This window comes from Gavialis gangeticus, unplaced genomic scaffold (genome assembly GCF_001723915.1).
Source record: "Gavialis gangeticus isolate Ggan-Ray unplaced genomic scaffold, GavGan_comp1, whole genome shotgun sequence".
In the NCBI taxonomy this organism is placed as follows: Eukaryota; Metazoa; Chordata; order Crocodylia; family Gavialidae; genus Gavialis; species Gavialis gangeticus.
In genome coordinates this window covers 17,457,116-17,482,022 of record NW_017729014.1, presented here as the reverse complement: position 1 = coordinate 17,482,022, position 24,907 = coordinate 17,457,116, and the positions used below count along the sequence as shown (strand labels likewise).

Below are 24,907 nucleotides of genomic sequence, written 5' to 3'. Positions count from 1 at the left end.
CCTGAAAAATGCAGATTAAAAATCTGAAACTGAATTTCAGATATATTTATCTATTAGAATAAATAGTTTATTGATGTAAAAGTTCCACTGCATGAATGTCCAGAATTGGACATAGCTGCACTGCAACAGCAGCATGCTCCAGATGGACAGCCCTGAGCACATGCCACCCATCTGCTTCCACTGACTTGCTCCAACCCTGGAAGTATGCCACCAAGACCATTCCAGGGTATTCCTCGGAGGCTGTTCTTCAGGCCTCTGTTTGTACAGTACTCAGTGGTGCCAGTGGAGTAGGTAAGTGGTGTGGAGTGTGCTCAGGAATGTTCCAGCCAGAGCATGCTACCACAATGGCACAGAAGTGCTGCAAGAGAAACAAGTCACTTTAGGTCAATAATTTACTTGATTGGGATTCCATCTTCCTAGTTGTTCTTGTACTAGATCAGTGTCTGAGATACTACAATCTATTGTATCCTGCTTTGCCGTCTTGAGGCATTTGCTGACTTATCTGGCATTCTATTTAAATGCCTTTTGGTTTTTTTTCTTAACTGGACTGCATTTCTGAGAAACTATCATTTTAGGTTCTAGAGAAATCTCCACAAGGGACTGACATTCTGTTTGATGCCTGCATGTGTACACAGAATACTTCACAGCTTGTTTTATTTTATAAGGCTAGTGGTTGGCAGGGATTACAGATACCATTACTATGTTTAAAAAAACAAACAAACCTGTAAATTGTACCTATAGTAAGTCTAATAAACTGTGTGCTACTACCATAGCTTCCCATTCTTACTCCCTTCAGTTTGTTTGTTACTTCTACAAACATGTCGATGCAACAGTTTTACCAGCTTGTATTCTTTGACAGCAGTGTAATTGGCATGTGTATCTATACCTTATAGAAGTGTTTGCATATTGGCGAAGACCAGCAGAGAAGTGCAAGTACAGAGGCAGCCCAATGGTATGCCACTGGATTATTGGATCAAGTGAGGTGCCAAGAGCTTCCCTGAGAGACTGTAAGACTATTGATTTCACTGGGAGTTGATGGTGCTCAACCCCCGCTTCAGAAGTGGGGTGGTTGTAGGGTCAAGCAACAGGAAGCCAAGCCTGATCAGTAAGGAACTTTTACAGGAAGAAGATAATTATTGTTACTATACAAAATGCATACTGGACAATACTTGACATTTAGCTTTGTAATCCCATGTGGTTGCAGTCTGCTATTTGAAGTTTCAATATGTGCATTTTTATAATGGAAATAGTTCTGATCAAAATCTGCATAAATATTGAAAAATTAATCATCAGTTACAAAAGTCATAAAACTGTAGGCTGGATACTTCCATAACCAGCTATTTTCTTACCTCCCACATGTACACATTGCTTTTAACTTGGGATCTTTTTTTCTTATCACCAAGAAATGGTCCAAACTTTTTGCCTTTCAAAATTGACTTTGTTGCCCAAACACCTGAAAAGTTAAAATTCATCATTGCAATTAAGTTACATAAGTTTCTTAGCACCTTTAAATTTCACCAAAGTATTAAATATACAAAATAGAAAAAAATCAAAAGAAAAATAACCACACAAAATATTAATCAGTTTGTAAAACCAACTACACACCCCCAAAAATCTTTACTCAATACACTCATGAATACCTAGAACACACATTTTGAAACTGAATAAACTAGCTTTGAAAAAATGCAGGGAGGAAAAGAACGTTAATCTGATGGAATACAGACAACCTTCACCCTCCATCTTACATGTGTTCAGAATATTTCAAGAACCAAATGATGTGTGTTGCAGATGATGTGGAGCCAAACTTGGACCTTTTAACACCACAGACAGACAGACAGACCCACTGAACTCCAATTAAGCCTGTTTATTTTGAGGCCTTTCTCCTGGTTATGATGTATCCATGGTCCTAATTTTTATGTCTAGAGAAAAAGGTGACCTGCCAGCTCCTCAAGTACAATCAGATCATATTCACAATACCTTCCACTATTATCCTGGTGCCTGTTTTATTTAGTGAGTGAATATGTTGTTAAAGAAATGCTTATGAAATGTTATTTGAAGACAGTTCTAGGGAAAAAGTATTTTCATCTACTTACATTTAAGAATGTCTGTTCCAAAGATGTTACATGGCATTAAAAAAGTGTACCCATTGAGAAAAATTACTGTATTTTCTCAGATCCTACATGCCCCTCAAAATAAAACAGGCACCATACTTTTGCAAGGCAGAATGCACAAACGAGTTTTTCAATGCATTGCCTAGATCTGTTTTTTTCATGGAGAGGCTGTGCTGCAAAACTGCTGCCCCGTCTCTGGGTGGGCAAGCAAGCATTAACCCATTCACAGTCACTAATAACTTAGCAGCAGTTTTTGAGTGCTCAGACAAAAGCTGTAACATGGAAGATATCAAATTCAGACAAAAGCTATTGAGGTCCCTCCCAACTTGACTTTTCTGCAATTTTACTAATGATGTTTCCAAACCACTTTCTCTCAACCCTTCTGTCCTTCATGGGAACTTAGGCAAATTCCATGCAAACAAAATGAACCTTTGCAATGTACAGAAATGTAAGGCTACAAAGGAAAGATACATTTTTGTTTTTGTGAGATTCTGATACATACTTTAGCAACCTCTTTCACCTTTACTATGCCACTGAATATGTAAATCATCCTAGAAATAGAAACTTCCATTTGTCATCTTCTCAACATCTGAAATGATTCAATGAATGGCATTTCTAATTAGACCTTGCTTATTTTTTCAGCAATGTAGTTCCTCACCCAAGATATCAATATTTATACTAATGTATATTCTAGGAGTACAGTATCAAAACTCCTCTCCTACTTTAAAGATCACTTATCAATTCAAGATGTGTGCATTATGGAAGCTCTTTGAGGTATCCCATTAGGATCAGGATCCTACTGGAAGACATTATCCCTGCCTCAGAGAGTTTAAACTAACAGTTATTACCAGCCTGCACCTACATTTCAGAATCCCTCACCAATCTCTTAAACTTTCTGCACAAATGCTACAGAACAATCTTTGGTCAGAACTCGCAAGTAAAACTTGCTAACAGGAGACAGGTCAGCCAGTCCACTGTGGATCATATAGGATGGTATTAACAGAAGCTTACTTTCATTCTCCATGTAAGAGTCATGTTATCACAAGGAAAGAGAAATCTACCTTAGTTACTACGTAAGAATACTAATATGAGAAACTGTTTAGTCTAATAGGGTGGAAGTGAACAGGGACTAAGGCAATATAGAAATATAGGAATCATAACATCCAATAAGAATTTGCCAATGACAAGTTACTTTATCAGATGAAAAGGGAGGTTTTAACAGCTATCTAGTTTCCATCAGTGCAAGTCATGCAGTTAAAAAAAACAAAAACAAAAAACCAGGGCCAAAAAAGCCAGGGCTTTTTTCCATTTTACCCCACACTTAAAATAAAAATCTCATTACTATGCAACTGCAGCAGTTGTTCTTTAAAAGGTATTTTTAGGATTCCCACCAGACTGATTGCACATTTTATTTTTAGTCTGAGTAGAAAGGAAAGCTCATTTGGAATGAACTAAAATAAATAATAGTTTGGTTACGTTAAGTCTTCACTTTCCGTAACTACCAGCTTGTGTTATTTTGGAGCTGTAAATTCCCCGCTCCTTTTACAGTTACAGCACTTACCAAGCCGTGTCTTGTCAACAGCAGATGGGAAAAGCCTCACTTCCTCAGGAAGCCCTTTCAGCACATGTTCAGGTACATCAGCCAAGGTCTCAACTGCTCCTGAAGATTCAGTTGTGTTCTAGGAATCAGAAGGCAAAAACATCATAAACATAAGTACAGAAAAATAAACACTCCAGAACATGGACAATCAATCCAAAAATAAGCATTACTAACACAGAATAAAAGTGATCTCCGAAAATGACATTTCAACTAGGGTTTCTCCATGGACATTCAACAAGTAACTTCCATGTTACAGTATGATAGGTTATTTGGTATGTCCATTTCACTGGTTTATACTCTGCCCTTCAATTGATACTACATTTCCTTCTTTGGGACTGAAGAGCCCAAGTAGTTCTCTACAAATCCTGCTTTGTTCCGGCTGTGCCATACTTAAAGTACGAGTTTTGTCTCCAGTCCATATTTGGTAAGCAAATGTAACCTGGGTTTGTTTATATCTTGCAAGTCATTTGTTTGCCCCTGGGTTCTCTTTAAAAAAGAAATTCGGAATTTTCTTTTGTTCCTTGTAGAAACGTAACTACAAATATTTAATTTCTTGTATGCAACTAAACTGATTCTATTCTCCAGTGATAGTATGACAGTCACCTGGTAGCTACAGGTAAAGAAGAAAAAAGTAAAGCATAGGTACATGTGTCCTCTATATGCCTTGAAAAGTGTCCATTACATTTCTTCCAAGATTCAAAATCAAGTAATTTTTCAGTATGCTTTTCTTTCTTCTTCAGGTAAGGTACATCAGCATTTTAGAACTGCACTGCAAACCAACCAGTTTAACAAGTCCACAGAACAGAAATAAAAATAATCAAGTTTAGCTCTTCATAACATGAAGACACCGTGTCAGGTATACCAACCAGAAGCTGGTACAAAATCATATGATGAATACTCAAACCAGGATTCTAAGTATACAGTAAGACCTCTAAATTTGAACACTTGGTCAAGATTCCTGAGCCCAGCTACTTAGTAATAAAACATCTATATACCTCAAACATTAATTTATTTTCACAATAGCCTCATGGAGAGAAAAGCATTATAAGAAAAATCACAACTGAAGTCCCTGGTACAACGAGGAACTCAGCTTAATCACAGTTCATTGCTTAACCACAACCATATCTCCCTCCCTTGCTAAAGGTCAACAAAACCCTTTAAAAAAAAATCTAATTTTTAATTCTCAAGCATTTTTGCTATACCATGGATGCATCTACAAGACACATTAGTGCACAGCAGACTAATTTGCTGCACAATAAAAAGTGTCGTCATCTACATGTACATGGCAGTTAGGGTACAGCAGACAAATTTACTGTGCTGCCAGATAGGATAGTCCCAGCTTCAAGCAGCATCTGGAAGTGCAGTAAATTATTGAGCTTAAATGCACATATAGACAGTGACATCAGGATTAGTTTACTCCAGCTCAAACTGAGCTAGAGTATATTCAGTCACATTAACTGCACGTATAGACGTGCCCAGTATGACCTTCCTATCTGACTTCAGCAACAGAGTCAAATTGTTAACAGGATTATCTCAGAACTGTATTATGCTGCATAACATGCAACAATGCCTAGTGGTCACTTGTGCTGTGGCTAAACTTAATTATTTGCTCCGTTTTTCAAGAGCTGATACCGTGATGTGTAAAACCAAAATTATACAGCTGCCAACATGGTTCCTAGTTTTTAAAGAGTTTGTAGAGACATTACTGCATTGTAATGAGTAGTCTTAATGCCAGCAGAAACCTTTATGGTATTTCAAGTTTCTAGAACATCCCATTGAAGTGCTAGAGTTGTTCCAAACAAGTCTGCAAACCGTTTTGGTTTTTTTTAAAACAAATGTTTGAAATATTGTCCTAACCGTCTTGCAACTGGTAACTGCTATACCACTTTTGCTACAGTTAACAGAGAAAAAAATCCACAAACCAAACCCACCAAATGATCCAATATCAGTCCAAAGGCACACTTTCATTAAATTTTAATCAACTGAAAGATTGCTTAGAGGGAAATTCCATGTGCCACCTTGCCTTATCATAATACAGCTATTAATTAGGGTTTAACAGTGAACTGCTCAGAGAAAAATGCATTTTTTAAATGTTTGTTTCTAATACAAAGATGCTAAATCAAGTAAGGCAAGCAAGTGCATGTTTGAACTTTACTTTTCAGCTCCAGTACATTTTAAATGCAACACAATAGCTATTACTATCATTCTTGATGTAGTAAGTAAATATTTTTATATTGGTCTCTGACCACTTGAGGACATTTGAAAAAAGGTTTCACATTAGACTGTAACTTCAAGTCAATCACCATTTCTACTTGTACAAATTACACAGTGGAAACAGTCAGCATTGAAGTATCTATGAATGTTGGTAAAACTGCTGTGGTAGAATAAGTACATTCAATTCAAATCATCTCTCTACAGATGCTAAAGGGGTTCTTAGTAAGAAAGCCTTACAGTTGCAGAGCACATTTTAATTGCTTAGTTCCTAGTATAAGACACCAAAAGCCACAGGACGTCAGGTACTGTGCAAACTCAGACTCTGCATTTAAATGGATCTAGTTAGCATTAACTACTTATTCACATTAACTAGTCTCAAAGTAGTGCTGCAGCTCTACTTCTTACTTTGTCTTACTTGCTTCAGTGAACATAGACTTCACTTTCCTTTTTTAAAATGTACAGCTTCTGATTCATTTCTCTCATTTGTTTTTGCTGTTAATTTCCAGTTTGGAGCTTGATCCTCTTGCAATTTTAGGCAAACATAAGTCCAAATCACAGATGGCTGTGGGAATTAGCAACACAATTCTTCAGTTGTGATCCATAATGAGACAGCTTCAATTGAAGCTAGTACAAAAATTTTCCTCAACAGGATCAGTTTTAAGCAAGTTCACTGAATCAGCCTCAAACCTCTAGCTTATAATTTATTGTCTTTAAAACTGACAGGGCAAATGACAAACATGTCCCAAATAGGGTTGCCAGCTCTGACTGAAGTTATTCCAGGAGATTTTTTTCCCCCTGCAACATGACGTAATGTCATTCATTGTAGTGTTGAACCCATTCACAATATCAATCTTCCCGACTGCTTTCAATAGTCACTGGGAGATCAATGCCGAGGCCAGTAGACTCCTGGCCAATCCAGGAGAGTTGGCACCCCTAGCCTCAAAACAAATAACACTGCATTTTTGTCTAGATTTAGAAATAGCTTTATATTAATTTAATGAAGATTTCTGCTCGAGATACAATTAGTTAAAAAGAATCAACTGATAATAACGATACTGTGTTGAAATAAGTCTTAACATTTGAGTAATACATTATGCAATGTCATTAGATAAAGATAGCACCTGGTTAGAGCCCTATAATGGCAATATAGAAGACACAAGGCAAGGGCTAGGGACAGAAGGTACATATAAACCAGTATAAGTGATTAGAAACAGGTTTAAGCCTGTAACAGAACAGAAGCCCAGTACACACAAACTGGTTTCAAAATGGTTGAGCCCAGTTTAAGATAGACCTGGATAGATGTAGTATCAGACTTAAAACTGTTAAGTTAAATCAGTCTGTTCTACTTCTGGCCCAGATCCCCTCCCAATTCAAGTTATATCCCAGTCCCCCAGCTTCCCAGAATGCATTGGGTCCCCCCTGCTAGCCCTTCCCCCCACCCCAAGAAGGGTAGGTGGGCTAGCTTTGGCTGTGCTGCCTGAGCTGGGGCCAGCCCCACCCTAGTGCCTCTACTCCCCATCCTGGTCCTGCCTACGCCTGTCAGCCCTGCAGGACAGTGCGAGGGAGGTGGGGGAACAGAGCCCCCAGGCTGGCCCTGAGCCCTGGTCTGCAAGGGTTGCCATCCCCCTCGCAGGACAGGCCAGCACAAGTCACTGACTCACTGGGGAGAGGGTGAAAGGAGTCCCTCCTCCCAGGGCCAGCCCCCAAGCTCAGCATCTGTCCACATGGGAGGGAGACCAATACCGGGGATTCCCCAAGCCCTGGTCTGCCCAGCTGTGGGGAGGAGAGGGCGATTCCCCCTCCACAAAGCCAGACCAGTGCAAATCACTAATATGGGATGGGGGGGGTAGAAATGAAGCCAGGAGGGGGGCTCTTTCCCCCATGGTGCAGGCTGGGAGGCATGCTCTAGCACCCCCTGCCTTCTGGCCTGGGTCAGTGCAAGCCTCTACCTGTCTTTCCTAATTGAAAACTGAATGTTAATTCAGTTTATTATTAGTTCAATCTATATACAACTTAGAGCAAACTGCAAAAACTTAATCACTTCTGCCTTGGGGCTTTTGATTGTCTGTACTTCGCTATGGATAGCGCCATCTCTTGCAATCCATTCCTGCATAAGCACACTACTACGTGAACTTGGTCAACTTACTATCTTCTTGAAACACAGGAATCTGATCTTAACAGCACAACCAGGTCTGTACCTCTCCCCACTCACTATAGGTACTAATAAGCATGAAATGCAGTGAACAGCCTGCCCTGAAACAGAAAAGGGTGATGATTATTTTGAACATAAGGAGATACTAAGTATGGGGCTGGAAGGGCTGCTAACTACTAGCATGCTCACACTCATTATGCACAGCTTTACATACATTGCTAATTCTGTACTTCCTGTTTGAGTGCAATTACTTTCATATTTTCCATGTATGACAACAAATCAAAAATCTTAGCTTTTCTTTTCTTTTTTTTGTTAAACTGATTTAAGGTAGTGTCAGGTACCAAACTAGTCCCAAGTGTCCCAGTTTTTGCAATCACATTTTTTTTCTTTTTCATGTGAAAAAGCAAAGCAAACAGGAGAAATTTGTCTTCACAGGGAGAAGAGTGAAACTGTACATAAGCGGAGGGAAGCATAGACAGTAAACAAGCATGGTGTCTCTTTTATATTCATGTTAGGTGTTTGTAAGTTCCTACTGTTACATGTCTTGTAGCTCCAGAGGTCTGTCTGAACAAATACAAACACTTGAGTGCCAAGTTTCCTTCTTATAGATATGCTTATGGAAGCAACAAATTCATGGTTGAGCCTTCACACCAAAACTGGTGAAGACTCCTTCCTTCCTCCCTCCCTCCCTCCACTAGTCCAGTAAAAAACAGCTTGCAAGTGTAGGGCTTTTGCCAATTCCTGAATTAGTTTAGTTTTAAACACTTGCTAATAACACAATAAAGCCTTACAAGGAATTTGCTGGACAACTTGTGATTCAGTTGTACGTGGTTTATTATCTATAGCACAATGATCACTGTTAGAAAACCCTAGAACTATCTACAATTATGTTTCGTTTAAAAACTCTGTCATAATCAACTAACCTTATAAACTGTATGCACAGTACATATCCACTATATTTACTAAATCAATCACCCCAAAAATTCATTTAGAGAAAGTTTCTGGAACGCTACCCACAGTCCTTGAAGTTTACTTTGTAAAAAATTGCAAACTAAAAATTCAACTGTGTATGAACATACTTTGACATTTAACTGTATTACCAGGTAGGACTGAAGACTGTGCAATTCTAAATCAACAGATTAATATAATTTCTAATAAACTAAATGAATAGGCCTATATTGGGAAACAGTCCGGAAATCTTTTCCCAAACAGTTTTGCAGCATGGTCTTCAAGAGAATGATAGCTACGCTGATTTAAGAAGTTTTGGTCCTGAGAGTTAATCAACAACATTATGAATACTTCTAGGCAAAGCAAATACAGTTTTCTTACAGGTGTAGGCTGAATAACAAGACAGACAAGACTGCAAGCTCAACATATGGCAGCTAGAAAATATCATGAACAAACAACCTATCATCTGGTTCCTGAAAGTGAAAACAGGGCAGCAACAATTTAGGAGAAGTTAAACATTAAATCCTATTCTGTATTGACTGCATCACTTATCTATTCATAGGGTGGTTTCAATCGCAACTGTAACATCTGATGTTGTCCTTTCCATCACAAATTTGTTTTCTGAAAAATATTTACCTCCCATCTCCCAGTACTGCTCTCTCAAATGCTTTACATCTTGCTTAAGCGCTAAGTAAGTGATCTCTGTGACATCAGCACAAGTAAGAAACATTTGAAGAAAATACAGCATGATTTATTAACTAGCCTAATTTTCTATTGAACATTTTGATAAGTTGCACAACTTCCTATGCATTTTCCCAATCATTATTTCTTAACAATAGAGCTTGTGTGACCAAGTAGAAGCAGTAGAATTTTAATGGGTCTTTAAGTGTCTATCCAGCAGTTTAAACAATCATTCCCAAAATATTTGCATTCTACAAGATACTCCAATATAACTCCCAGTGCTATTAATCAACATTACACATGAATACAACAAAAAAAAACATGGAGCTGCACCATTAGATTGTTGTAAGTATATTGGTTTTCCCCCACTAAATTTTTTCTTGCTCAAAAACATGTAGAACAACAGACTTGACCCACACTTTGGTACATTTAAGTATTGACGTAAGTTTAAAAATTCCTATGTTTGCAGAATTTGCATGAAATTATACAGATACACAAAGTCACAGTATAAGCAAGCTCTGCTGAAAACAGATATGCCTACTAATATTACTGATACGTTTCATTTCCTAAATAGCTAAAATAACCAATACCTTTATAATCTGAGATTTTTCGTTTCATTCAAAGGGCAGAAAAACAAATGCATTAAAGCATGAATACAGAGTCATTTTTGCATGTTAATTTTCTCAAAAATGGACTCTTAGATCACGCAACAACTTATTTTTGGGGTGGTTGTGGCATCCATTTTTTAGTGCTTCAACCAACAAGAGGTTTAGCGGTTCAAAACAACTCTAACCTTTTCAAACGTGGCCATCTACATAGACATACAGACTTTAAGCTCACTAGCACTTTTAAAGGAAATTTTACTATAATTACAATTCTCTGAAACAAGGCTCTGCTATAGCAGTCTTTTTTCTTGGGGTCTCATGACCGTGGCAGCTCACAAGCAGCATGTATCTCGCAAAAGTGAGGCAGTTCATGCACATGCCTTATGCCAAGAAGAACAGATATATTCATTGTACTGTATATTACAGCTGTGTATTGTATATCACAGCCATTCACTGCCAGTTCCTTTTCAACCTAACCATTCTAACTATCAAAGGAATAATAGAGTCTTAACTCCTCAGAGGGAACTCAAGAGGGTACATATAGATGTACAAAGGACCTGAGCTTCAGAGAACTATTACTACAGGTAAATATAGCAATTTTCCACCCCCGCAAAGTCACATAACCTTGATAGAGCATCATATTTAGTGGCTGTAAAGCAAGAGGAATGTAAAACAAATGCTGTTCATTAGTAACACTGAAGAACCATTTGTTTAACATACTCTGGCAGTCATTTAAATACTGTATCATCCAAAAAAGGTCATTGCTCAGGATCACTCTAGTCAGCCATCAGTGCTCTTCATTAATACACTCCATTATCAAAAATAAATTTTGTGTTGGTGGCTACTGCCCTGATATATTTTTGATGCACTATCGGCTTTAGCAGCTCACTATGGGTACAACTAGAAGAAAGTTCTAGCATTTGAAAACTTCTTTTTCTCCCTTCTCCATCCTAATCTCCTGTTACATACATATTTAAATCATGCAGCATTTAATAAATGCACTCACCTACTCAGCAGAACCAAGTTGGGACGCTTTCCATGGCTAATGGGAAAGCCCAACCCAGGCATTTGTCCCTATATTAAGTATTATTTAACATATAGTCTATCAATGCGACTTGCCAAGTGCTGTGATACATTGTTTTCTATAGTTCACAGAGACAGCTCCTATGCCTCTATCACTGTTATCAGTTTCCCCAGGTAGAATGAAAATACAACTGTCATCAAATTTGTCCTGCTACTGCTTCAGTAGCATTTTGACAGCTGCAAAAACATGAGCTAGAGAACTGTGTGCAAGAGAGACTGGCCCAAATATCTGAAACGATAGAAGACCCCCCTCCACCTGCAACAGTGGACAACCTGAGTAGAAAGCACCCTTCTCCCTCATTTGCTGCAGGTGGAAATCTGAAGAGCAAAAGAAAGTGTCAAGCTGCCTTTCCAAAAGTCAGAAAGAGACAGACATAAGTTCAAGATACTACTTAGCCTTCAACAAATGTACAATTAGCAACATCTGAGTGGACTGAAAACAGTGATCAGAGTCCTAGCACCTTCCCGGTTTTTAGCCTTTGGAAACTAGTGGGGAAGAACTTCCCATCATTGCATTCCACTTGGACCTCAGCAGAGGCACTCTACACTTACTGGTCATACTGGCCTTTGACTGGTGGGCTTCTACCATCATATAGGGAAAAAATGCAAGATGACAGTATTGATTATGAGATTTTTGAGGTCTGAATATTCACAATCTGGTCACAACTAGGCAGACAAAGAAATTATGATTAAAGAATGTTTTCCCCCATTAAATTGCTCGTGTCTCAGCTTTCATTCTCAAAGAATATCATTAAGCCACAGTCAGTCAGCCAAAAATCGACACTGTTTAATTTTGTGTGTTTAGGCTCATCAGAAGTGAATCCCAGAATACTAGTGCTACTTTCCACCCTACAAGACTTGCAAACAGCTCTAATAATAGATAGTTACTAAAACTTATGTATTATTTATATATTATATATAAAAATCAGCGCTTAAAATTATATCTATTTACACAAGTTTAAAAGCTGATCACATACAGCTCGCTGAATGCAGCCATATGAATTCTATATCCATTGCACAAATTAAGCTCACAAATCCATGTACAAGAACATTACTGGAAATGGTCTCACTCATGGCACAAGCTTTACACCTCACAAAAACTAACAAAACATTATTTGATACAATATATAATGTACCAAAATCTGTTCCATTAAATTATTGCAACTCAAACTTTCTTGTAACTTGAATGCAGTTACATAAGCATACTCCAGAGCAACAGTTGCCCGCTGGGGACTGTGGTCTATCAAATGCAGAAATTCTAGGGTTTTGGTCACAGACATCTAAATAGCTTTTGCTAAAAAGATTTTGGGGGTTGTTCAATTTGTTATGTATGTAACAATCAATGTTTACAGACCACTGGGATAAAACCTGCCTGAAAGAGTCGAGAGAAGCCCAAAATGAGACTGTAGCACTAAAATTCTTCAATTTTTTTATTTTCTCCAAGTACCAAAGCAACTATTCAACTCCATCATTACTCTTCAGACTTGTCACTGTGAAGTTACATAAAAGCAGGGTTGCTAGCACTCACATTTGCAGTGCACTGAATGGGTAAAAACAATGTTGGTTTTCATTTTAAATAATGCATTAGCATTTGGAGGGGTGAAAATTTACCTTAAGAACAAACGGAAGAAAAAGGTTAGATCAACTTCATGCAACCTTTCTGAAGCAGTGTCACTTTCATTACCATACTAAAATAAAACCACATGCAATGTAAACACAATAATAGCACATATCAGGTCAGCAGCATTTTTGTACATTAAATTTGAAGGGACTGAGCTCATCTTAAAGATATATGAAGGACAGAATGCATTGAAGGAAAGGCCAATGAAAGGGATAAAGTGAATCAGGAGATGGCAAAAGGGACAATTATGTCATGAAGCTGAGCTGGAGAATAAGGCAAAGGGAGTCCATTCAAAACAGTAAAATGTTCTGAGTGGCTAAAGGTCCTTGGTTTGGCTGCTCCTGCAACAGCTACTACTGGCTGTGATGTTAATATACAATTTGGCAGAGTTTTGGAAGAAATTATTTATAACAACAAGTGACTGTGCACCGACAAGCTGAACTTAAATTGAAGAGCCATGCTCTAAATTTTGGGAAAAGCGGGGTTAAGAATGTTATTTGCCTACTTAAGCAACTGTTATCACTACCACCCTTTCTAAATGGCTCTCCATCCAATTTCCCCAGGTGATACACAGCTTCTCTCCATAACCTCAGTGCGTTTGGAGATGTAGCAGATGTTACGTATCAAAGATCTAAGTTTATTTTTAAGCTATTTACTTAACTATTTCATTAAACATTTTGCATATCAGAGAAATCGTTTATACAAATGCAGAACATATGCTGATAATTCCAAAGCAATTTTCATGACTATTGTTTTTCAAGGAACAACAGAAGTATTAAATAAGTATCCCAGTGTTCAAGAATTTTCCTATTCTTATTTTCTTCAATATAGGTAAAAACCATGCAAAAAAGTATGTCTGAAATCATTTTCCAGGACTGCTTCAAAAATGTTATGGAGCGAACCAGGACAATAATAAAAATATTTTTTGCATAATCTGTGAGAGACAAAGCTTCACTGGCTTGAGGGTCATTTATATAACAATAAAAGTAGAGACAGGCAGAATGATGTAATACAAAGACACCTGGAAGATATTCAGCATCAGTCAAAGACAGTTCTTATATAGACCTGGCATTACAGCTTGTCAACAGTGAATAGGTGACAAAAGCACTGCAAAAAAACAAAAACCCCAAACTTGGTGCTAAACAGACACTTAATTTGAATGGAAACTAAATCCTAAACTGCCAGGTAAGCTCTGTGTATTTTGGAGACCAAGCAAAAAGCAAGAGATGTCCGTTTTCAACTATAAGAAAACTCCTTGAGGCAGAGACTTCTTATTACTGGTCTGTAAAATGCCGTATACATGGCACTGCATTTATAATAACAACAACAACACCCCCCCAACATAAGAATGAGTAGATTTTCCTAGAAAACTCAAACCATGCTGAACTTTGGAAATAAAATGATTTTGGAAGAAAAAAGTGGGGGTGGAGGACAGTGGAAAGGAAGAACTATCCACAGTAAATTGTGGAATTGACATCCCTGGACACAGTTGTAGAACTGCCATCCCTGGACATCTTTAAGAGCAAGTTAGACCTACCCTTGGACTAGGATGGTTTAGTTGGGGGGGTTGGACTAGATTACCTCCTGAGGTCCTTTCCAACCCCCTGCTATTCTATGATCCAGTGAATTATCAAAGACTGAATTTGGAGCTTTCACATTCTTAGCACTATTTCTAGTGCACTTCGGTAACTGCTGGAACAAAATTACCATTCAAACAGAGTATATCCACTGTTCCCTGTTATGTCACAGAGTATATGCAAAACAAATTTTACTAACAAAAAAAAGCACTTAATGCAACTGTGATGCAGTTATTTCCATCTACTCCAAGCATGACTGCAAAGGCTGCTTAGATACATTAGCAGTAGTGTTACAATGAATACAAAAAAACCCCAAAAAACCACATTTCATTATATGCTGCTTAGTTTGATTGCTATAAAATCTTCTACCAATGTTTATTATAAATATGTATTAGAATACTTCTCTGCTTCTGCAAAACATAATAGAAGAGGAACAAGAGAGGAGAAATCCCACCAACCAATTCCACATTACAATTAGTTATAATTATCTCTCTGTAGTAGCACTGGTTGGGTGTACTTTACTGTAGTAGCGCTTCTGTTCTATGTTGATGGAGATAAAGTAATTACATTATTCCTGAATGGCATGTTTGGTGCAGGAGAGCAATAAAAGCCCTCATTAGAAACAGGGAATGTCAAGGAAAAATAAAACCACACGGCTACCTGCTTTACATTATTCTGCATTCAAGGTTGTTTCTGGCCACAGAAACAACAAGAAACATCTGCTTTTAGCAATTATTTTCAGTGAACTCAAAAAACTGATCATAATCCTTCACTATCATATCCTACGCTTCCATTCCCTTCTAGAGAGGAACTTAAATCCACCCAAAAATGAGGAACATTTATAAGTGAGAGAGGTGTTTATCTAACCCATAAATATTCTTGAGTTAAAAAAAAAAGTATGCGTGCATCTATATAGTGAGCATATATAAAGCAACCCTAGCCAATTACAAGCAAGTCCAGAAAAAATAAAATCACCTGGCACTGATCAGAAGAACATGCTCCAGGACACACCAAAGCTATGTATCAGGATATTTTTATATCTACGCAGTAGATTGCTAGTTTATTTTTTTTAAAAATGCACTTTACTTTTCATTATCTGTCCTTCAAATTTGTTCTGAAGAAAGAATTTTTAGGAATTGGAATAATGTGAAGGTTTCTTGTTGAATCAGTCTCAAATCACCACAGTAGATGAACATGGGTTTTGAGAAAGATGAAGTCTGCAATTTTCAAAATGTTCTTATAAGCAGATGAACTACAAGTAGAGACTAAAATGGGTTTCCTGGAGAGGTGTTCTTTTAAGTTGTGCCAGACACAATGTCTTACATCTGAGTAGGGTATATTCAAGAAGAAAAGCCAAGCTAAATCAAAGTAAGGTAAAGTTCACAAACACTGTGGGTAGAAAAGAACTATGAAATTTAAGGATAGCAAAGATTGTAAAGAACAGAGTAACATTCTGGTTTTCAGGTGGATAACTGGTACTTCTGTTGTAAATTATTAACTATTCTAACATCTAAGTAAAGCACTTTGATAAAGTCTTACATTTAAACTCACCTGATTCATTTTGAATTCCTGTTGTGTTCTGAAAAGATACACACAACAAAGAAACTTCTTTGATTACATGAGCCCTAAAAAGAAAAACAGACAATTGTCATACGTACCTACCTACAGATTTACAGTGATTTGAAACTACACATAGATTGGTGGAGTTTTTTTTAAAAAGAAGGGATTTTCAAATGGCAGTGTATTACTTTATACCCATGGGGGCAGGGGCAGCAACCTTTTTTTGGCAGGTGCGCCACAAACTAAGCCCTTAACCCACCCAGAGTGCCACTCAAATCCTTTCCCATGCCTATGTGCTGTTCTGCTTTTTGCTCCCTGCCCAATATGCTGCGCTGCCTTTTGCTCCCTGCCCTGTACTCCCAGCCTGATCTGTTGCTCTTCTTTCTGTTCCCTGTCCTGTCATACACACAAGCTGCCCAGGCCACTTGTGGCACATGTGCCATGGGTTGGCCACCCCTGCTTTAGACCATATTTGCTTCAGGCTACAGCACTGCCAATGCAATTGAACAAAATTTCGTCTTCAAAACAAGGAAGAGATTCCCATCATAATTTTTTTTCTATTGCACCATCTTAAACTGAGACAAGAATATTCTAATAACCAGCATCAGTTGAATAACTAAAAACAAATCAATCGTGGTAACATTTAGCAATGCAAAGCACTGCTAAAGACTTGGACTGATGCAGAGATTTAATTCAGCCCAGAGTCATGATGCTTGCTCCCAGTATGTTCAGACCAGTTTGAAAGGACTTAGCTGCACAGTTCTCAATAATGGCAAGAATCATGCAATTAAGTCTTTACTCACCAACTCTAAAACAAGGAGGTTTTACTTAAATTTTAGTATAGTATGCATTAAAGTACTCAAAACCAGTTTACTGCATGTTAGCATTTTTAATAAACAAAGGTCTGTGATTTGAAAGGGCCTGCTTCCATAAATACTCCAGACAGATAGATAGAGCTTGAAACCTCTATGCATGTAACTATAGTCATCAGGAAAACACTACACCTGAGAGTTAGCAATTTGTTATGCTTTTTATGTACAAGGAATTATTGTTGGAAGTTGCAACACAACTTTTACACTGATATTAGGCAGTAAATTCGATGTGCTATACAGTATCACCTCTCTCAGTGTCTAACAAAAAATTCTCCTGGATAAGGAAACCTCTTGTAGGATTCTGTTCTACTTTGAAAAACTTATTTTCACCTGCACAGCACTTAACAGACCTGTGTTTAGAGAAATAAGCTGATAAACATACATTTAGGACCCAATCTTGCAACTGGCTCCACGTATGGAATGATCTACCCACGTAGAACCAGTTACAGATGAGGATCTCAACTGGAATCACTTCGGTACATGGGAAGAGGGAATACCTTTTTAGAACCTAATTATGATGTTCTGAAATATGTCTGATGGATGTGCTGAAGTCAGTTCAAAATAGTACTGTACATTTCAGTCCCAATATATTCACCATCCTACCTAGAGCCTCAAATGTGACTTTCCAAATTAGCAGTACCAATGAAATCCAAAAAAGCATAATGCTCAAAACCTTCTACTTCTATTTTCAATAAGTTGTGAAATGGGAAATATTTTGATGGCTCCTCCCACATATCTTCCATCCTCAGCATGGATACCTTCACTCCTCTCTCTTGAGTAATGCACTTTTTACATTAGATAAAAGATCCCTGAAATACAATGCATGGACTCCTGTTGGTCTGCTGAGCATATGCTAGCACTCTGCTGAAACCAAGCTGATCATATGGGGTAATTAAATAAAAAGCAGAAGTAGACAGTATGACAAACTTCTCTCCTGAGATGTCGCTGGCATCATGAAAAAGTTGAGCGATTTTTAGCAACGCTGCAATTTAAGCATGTATTCATCACTGAACTGGATTACATATCAATATCTATGCCATTTTAGAGTTGAAATATTATGGACACTAATACAGGCATTCAAAAATGTTGTAGCTTGAAACAGAAATGTATTTTTAGTACAATAAATGTCTTGTTTATGCTCTGTTGAGCTTCATATCCGAAAGCAATTACTGATGGGAAGAATGCAATTGAGTTGTATTATGTTCAGAAGACAACTTGGCATTTTTTCTATATTTTTGAGACATCTGGACACAGAAATACTTGAGGAATATCACTGAAATACAGTACTGAAAGCACAGGGAACATCTTTTGCAATGTTTGACCTAGGACTACAGACAAATTATTGCAAACGATGATGATGAAAAACATTTCCTGAAAAAAGCAAATGTACAATATCACCACTACTCTGCCACTAAACATTTGCTATTTGACACAGACTAACAAGAAGCACAAATGTATACACTGGGGGGTAAGAGTACAGGAAAACTAACAGGTTAAAACATGGAATAAGGCATTTATTAAAAAGAAAAACCCTAAGCATCTTTATCTATGTAATTAAGACAGTTATAGATAGACTCCTGAAATGGAGAGAACTGTAAACACTCAATTCACTACACCTAAATTACACCATTTAATTTTTCATTTTGTTCTGTTTGAACAATGAAGACAGCTTGATTGTTCTACTTCTCACATTCTTCTTCAGTACTGAGATATAGATTTTAACCAACATAAAACAGATTTTAAATCTGACAACTTCCTCCCCCTCCCAAAGAAATCAAGTATTTAAAGGCTGTATAAAACTTTTCTTTTTTTTAGTTCAACAAAATATTGAAAGTCTTGGGTAATCTCCCTGAAAGAATTTCCAACACAAGAAAGAGAAGGGAACTTCATTTAACTCTTCTAAAAAAAAAATATTTTAGATAGATAGATAGATAGATAGATAGATAGATAGATAGATAGTTGGGGAGAGTTTTCTAATGTGAACAGTGCTACAGGTTAATTAAAAAAATTACTACACATTTGCCTTAGTCCAAAGTAAAGAGCTTGTTACTTGTAAGACAGAATTAGAAGAGAAATTAAATTAAGCTTAAAGTACAAAGTTAGCCATGACCTGTTTTCATCCAGATGTCAATTTAAATTCACGTTTCATTTGAAAATGTTGTGCAGGCTTTTGTTACGAGTCATGCTTAAGTTCCATAACTGAAACGGATTTAAGATTCTTTTTTTCAATTTATTTTCCCACTTCAGTTCCTTGCAAAGAGCAAGTTTCACAGTTCAATTGTTAATTGCATGAGAAAATCATCATCATACAGATAGTGTGGCTTCTTTATACCCCAAAAATGTACCGTGTCAAAAGAAATTTTTTTTTCAACATTAGCAATTTCTAGAAGGCAGCCAAATAGATCAGAGAGAGAAACACAGAGAGTACGCTGAATAAAATAAAAGACTAAGACCCCGAGTCTGGAAACACTTGGGCATCACAATAGTACTGTCCATGTCTGAGGTGCCAATGAGCTCATTGGGGCTACACCAATGTAAAGTTACTCACACAAGTAATTGTTTGCAAGCAGAGGCAGGACCTATTGATATAATAAGAATTTTAAAATATGTCTAAGCATTTATCTTATTAGATGGACAATGTATATCAAGGAAATTATGCTGCCTTTGTTTAGGATCAAGAGAATCCAGTCATCCCAGGCTAAGAGAAATTAGGGTAAATCTACTAAAAAGAATTACAGCTGCATTATTACTATGGGAAGCTCACATAAGCAGCTGAAACAAATTAGACAGCAGTAAAAATATTTTATCTCATAGTGCTTGCATTCATTGTGTTCAGCAGCGGCATGTAGTTGTATCTAAACAGATAAGCCAGACAAGAATGTAATATCTAAATATTGTTCCTTTCCAGCACTATAGCAAGAGTCCCAAAACTGTATCGATTACTGTACTCTAAATTATGGCAATATCCTATCTTCAATAAATTATTGATGCTGATAATCCTGTTTCTAGGAGCCAGAGTACACAATCCTTCACATGTAATAACATGTTCAAGTTGGAATTGGGAAGGAAGGCCAGTTACCTTCACAATCAACAGCTATAATCAAGCAATAACATTCACCATCCAGACGGTTTACTGGACAGTTAGTTGATAGCTATCTACTTAATTTTCTAGATGGTTGTTAAAATTACTTGTAAAGGAACCAAAAAACCACCATTTCTATTGACTCCAACATCCAAGAGTTCTGAGAATGGTTTTCAAGTTTTAAAACACTGTAATAACCATTTTATGCTGCTAATCAACTGACAGGATAACAGCAGACACCAATTAAATCACAAAAATGGGAAGTATATTATAACAGAGCTAAGTGAGGTTCATAAAGGGCAAGACACGAGACTGGTTTCAAGATTAAGCGGTTTTTGTTAATATTTCTAATATTAATACTTAAGCTGTGTCCTTAAAATATTTTAAGTAGCTTCCTTTACAGGACAAGCCTACAGCGCTGGCTTAGGGTATTTCAATCTTTCCACTAAAAACAACTCATCAAACACTGCTGGAAAACAGATGTAAAGCAAGTATTAAAAACGCGAAATACTTAAGGAAACTGTAACTTGACTCCAACACAATAATTGTCTCAAACAGGAATAACATTCTATAGCCTGTTCTTTGTTTTACATGTAATTCCTTAAAGGTAACTGTCCATGGACTATAACTAGCCTTGAGCAATCTGTGAAATAATGAATAGACAAAAAGCCATTGCCTCCACATAAAAATTAACAGGGAGAAACACATTATGGCTTAAGAATCAAATACGCATACCTTCTTCCAAATAGAAAACACAACACAAGTGAGATTGAGGCTGCTGAACAGTACATAGAGATTAATAGTAAATGCAGAAGAATGTAATGCATATTAGGTTGCCTTTGATGACTAGTGAGATACTAAGCATTATTCTCTACTAGTCTCATAAAAAGAAAAAGGAAAAGGATTAACATTTCTTCTGTCTTGGTTATACTGTAGATTATTAAAAATCCTGTGAAAGAAATATCACTGGACACATTTAGGAAGGTTAGATTTATTTTCTCCAGCCACCCTCTTTGGCTTCCTAATTTTCAAATCATCTAGCAATGACAATTATAACACTTCCCCCTCTCACTAGGGAGGATTCTCCCTCTGCTTCTACCAGCAACACTGATACAATTATGGCCAAATCAATTTGAAATGTTCCCTTAATTAGATGTACAATGAACAAGACTCCCCTTATAATTGCTAAGTTACATAAAAAACAAAATGCAAGGGAGAACTCAGGATAGAGTTAAATTAGATTTACAAGCTGAATGCCTCTGAACTCCCCATCATAGAATTCAGCAAAAAAAAAATCCAGCCTCAATTCTGAATGAAGCTTCTCTTTATAGTTCATTCATCAGACAGTCTCAGAAGTATCATTTAAAGTCTGCATCCTTCATTCATATAAAATAAGGAAAAATAAAAACAAAGAAGGATGCATGAAAATGTCATATGGGGTGACCTTGGTACGGGTTGTTTTGGGGCTTTATATCAACATTTGGTTTTCTAAAAGTTCCTTTATAGTAAGCAAAATATAGGTGGAAAATGTAAACACCAATCTCCAACAGTCACTTTCTCTATAAAGCCCTGGGATCGTCAGTGCAAAGGAAGTTGAATTTTGATCTCCATTACCCGGGTATCAATCCAATGAATTTGTTAGTCTAGACTTATGGTGGTACATTCAGGAATAGAATGAGACGCAACATTTAAAAGGTGGAAACAAGAAAAACTAGCATCAAATGTCCAGTTTTGCACCTCCCCTCCCCTACTATAGAAAGCGGGGGAAACAAAAATAGGGGCTGGGGTACATGGCTTATGAAGAGAGGCTGAGGGAACTGGGCTTATTAAGTCTGGAGAAGAAAAGACAGAGGGGAGGACTGAATAGCAGCCTGAAGAGGAGTCCGAAGAGAATGGAGCTGGACTGTTCTCAGTGGTGGCAGATGACAGAACAAAGAGCAATGGGCTCAAGCTGCAGCAAGGGAGATTTCGGTTGGATACAAGGAAAAATTCTCACTAGGAGGGTAGTAAAACTCTGGAACAGGTTACCCAGAGAGGTTGTGGACTCTCCATCCTTGGAGGTTTTTAAGACCCAGCAAGACAAAACTTTGGCTGGGATGATATCGTTAGACATGGTCCTGCTTTGAGCAGGGGACTGACCTACTGAGGTCCTTTCCAACCCCAATTTTCTATGATTCTATGATCCAAGCATTTGTTCTCACCTTTGAGCCTCTTAGCTGACTCATTTGTTTACAAGTGAGCACACACCAACTGCAGATGCTTCCTCAGCCTGATGAGGGGTATTTAAACCCAAAAGCTTGCTAAGAACTTTTCCAACTATTTGAGTTGGTCTAATAAAAGATGTCAGATTTACCTGAAGAACCTTGTCCGCTTATGTCCTTAGACCAACACAGCTACAACCTAAACCCCTTTATACAAAGGGTACTTATGCTTAGCAGTTTTTCCCAATGTAGTGATTCTTAATGAGGGTGCTGCAACACCCTGGGGTGCCGTAATGTACCTTCAAGGGTGTCATGAGGTGCCACCACTCTTACGTGTGCAAACAGCTACACCTAATTCACAACAGAAACCCAAAGATTTCAAAAAGGAATCTACAATATCAAAAACACTCTGACCTGTTGTGGTCTTCTGCCTTCTTTGCAGCAGAAGAACTGTTCTATTATTTTTCTATAGTCAAGATATGAGTGAAAGCCATATGCTGAGGGGCTCCTTGAATCTAAAAATGATGGGAACCTCTGTTCTAATCCTTATGTACTCTATGAAGTATACTTTTCAAGTTTATTTTTAAATATATAATACTGGCTGCATTTGACAGTTTTATTGTAAACACAAATGACAAAGACTAAATGTAAATTTCCAGTAGTCCAACTACCTGGAAGTGTCCAGTATTCTCAGATATGGTTTCAAACTGCACATTGGGTATAACCTTTTCCTCTCCCCACTTCTACAGTACTCTAACAGGAAGGGTGGTAGAACGGGCAGTTAGTTGAGCCAGCATCCTCCTCCCTACTTTTCCCATTACGTGAAAAAAGTAGAGTAGAAAGAAAGGAATGACATCGTTTTTTCATCAACAAAAACTGTTCCTTTCCTGCTAAGAGAAGGCACCTTCAGGCTCCCATATGTAGTTCACACATCAGAGGGAAAGTCTGCCATCACAGAGTTTGAGCACATATGACCTTCTTCCTGTAAGAGAGCACATAACCTTTAAAAATGAAAATACTGAATATTACTGCAGGCCTTTGTAGTAAATTGTTTAAGGGCAAAGGCTCAACACCAAATAAATGTCTCCACCTAAACCTCACACATTTTGCTTTGTTTTGTTTCTTTTTGTATTTTACTTTAACACTATGGGAAGTGTCAAGTAGCAAGAGGAAAAAAATATGTTCATCTCATTGACCTCTCAAAAGAAGATATTTTCTTAAAAAGACACCAGATATTTCGAAGAAGATGACAAATACTGAAGTAATATTTGGATAAATTAAATGGAAAGGCAGTTTCACTGCATCCTCCACCAAAACACTATTTTATCATTTTGTTCAGACCTAATCACTCGCAGAATCGGATCCTTAACCTTCATACAGAAATAACGTACTTAGAGACATTCTCTCTCTGGGGAAGAATTTACTGCTGCCAAAATCATCATCCATCAACACTGAGGTAGCACTACGCAATTTTTGACCACCATGACAATAAAACTTTGAAAAAAGATTATACAAGATGAAAATACCAGACAGGAGTCAGGGTTCCTAGCATAGGCATAAGTTCGTTTAATGTTTGGTTTTTATGCAGGTATCTACCAAATGTATACTTTTAAAATCTGCATCAATTACATGCAATTATTTTGCCCAGTTATACAGCTCACAGCTCTGTCCCCATTTTGGTTTCATCTAGCCACTACCCAAAGGCTTTGTTCTGTTATTATGTTCACCATCACCCTCTCCCTAACCCTGACCAGATGTCTTTTTTTACACCTAAATGTTTCTAAAGATTGTCTCATACTGTCTTGGTTGATTTCTAGAAGTGTCTGCATGTTCTGTTTTAGGTCTTTTTACAAACCACACCCAAAGTCAGCAGATGATAGTGGGACACCAGCAACAATGGAAGGAAGCCTTGGCTATTTTTATCTCCTAGTAAGAGGCAGACCCCTTTAAGAGCAATTCCCAAGAGACTAGTGGAAAGGAACGCCTGCCCCATAAATTACTGAAGAGGAGTTTAAGAGGCATTACTCAACTGTTTCTACCAGGAGAAGGTGTCCAGGTGCCTACAAGAGTCTTTATATCATTCTCAAGGGAAAAAAACAAATAATCACAGGAGCTTCCAAACCTGATGCACAAACTGAAAACAGTCTAGAGTAAGGGTTGGCAATGTTTTCTAGCAGCAGGCCAAAATGACCAAGCTCGGTGGGCAGATAAGCCTTATTTCAGGGAGAACTTCTCCTCTGCCAGAGTCCAATTGCTGTGCAGCACAGGTAGAGCTCTCTCTCCACAAAAGCCTCCAGCACCTTGATGGAGTACAGTGCAGGGAGAGCCTCCCACTACTGAATGTGGCTGAAACCATGGCTCTGCGGGCCACACCCAGCTCACAGGCCAGAAGTTCATGACTCCTGGCCTACAGACATTTTAAAAAGCTTAAATAAGTCTATAAATTGTATCCTCATGAGATGTGAAGTAGTCCTATATAAATTAATTGGATAGGTTCACCAAGCTCAGTTGAGAGTAAAACTTTGATTCTTTTAAAAAAAATCCAGCAAAAATTAGGTACTGCAAAACACCTGCCACTAGATTAAACTTATTTTAAAAAA

At 37.6% G+C, this 24,907-nt stretch overlaps 1 protein-coding gene across 1 annotated transcript in view; it reads right to left on the bottom strand.

The window, feature by feature from the left end:
* PRDM2 (PR/SET domain 2) overlaps nt 1-24,907 on the bottom strand; it is a 92,554-nt gene that overhangs the window by 60,457 nt on the left and 7,190 nt on the right. The window contains exons 2-4 of the mRNA XM_019511876.1: nt 16,144-16,217; nt 3,673-3,790; nt 1,350-1,453 (exon numbers count right to left, since the gene is read on the bottom strand). Coding sequence (XP_019367421.1) covers nt 1,350-1,453; nt 3,673-3,790; nt 16,144-16,152 — 231 coding nt within the window. The 5' untranslated portion in view covers nt 16,153-16,217. The remainder of the gene's footprint in view (nt 1-1,349; nt 1,454-3,672; nt 3,791-16,143; nt 16,218-24,907) is intronic.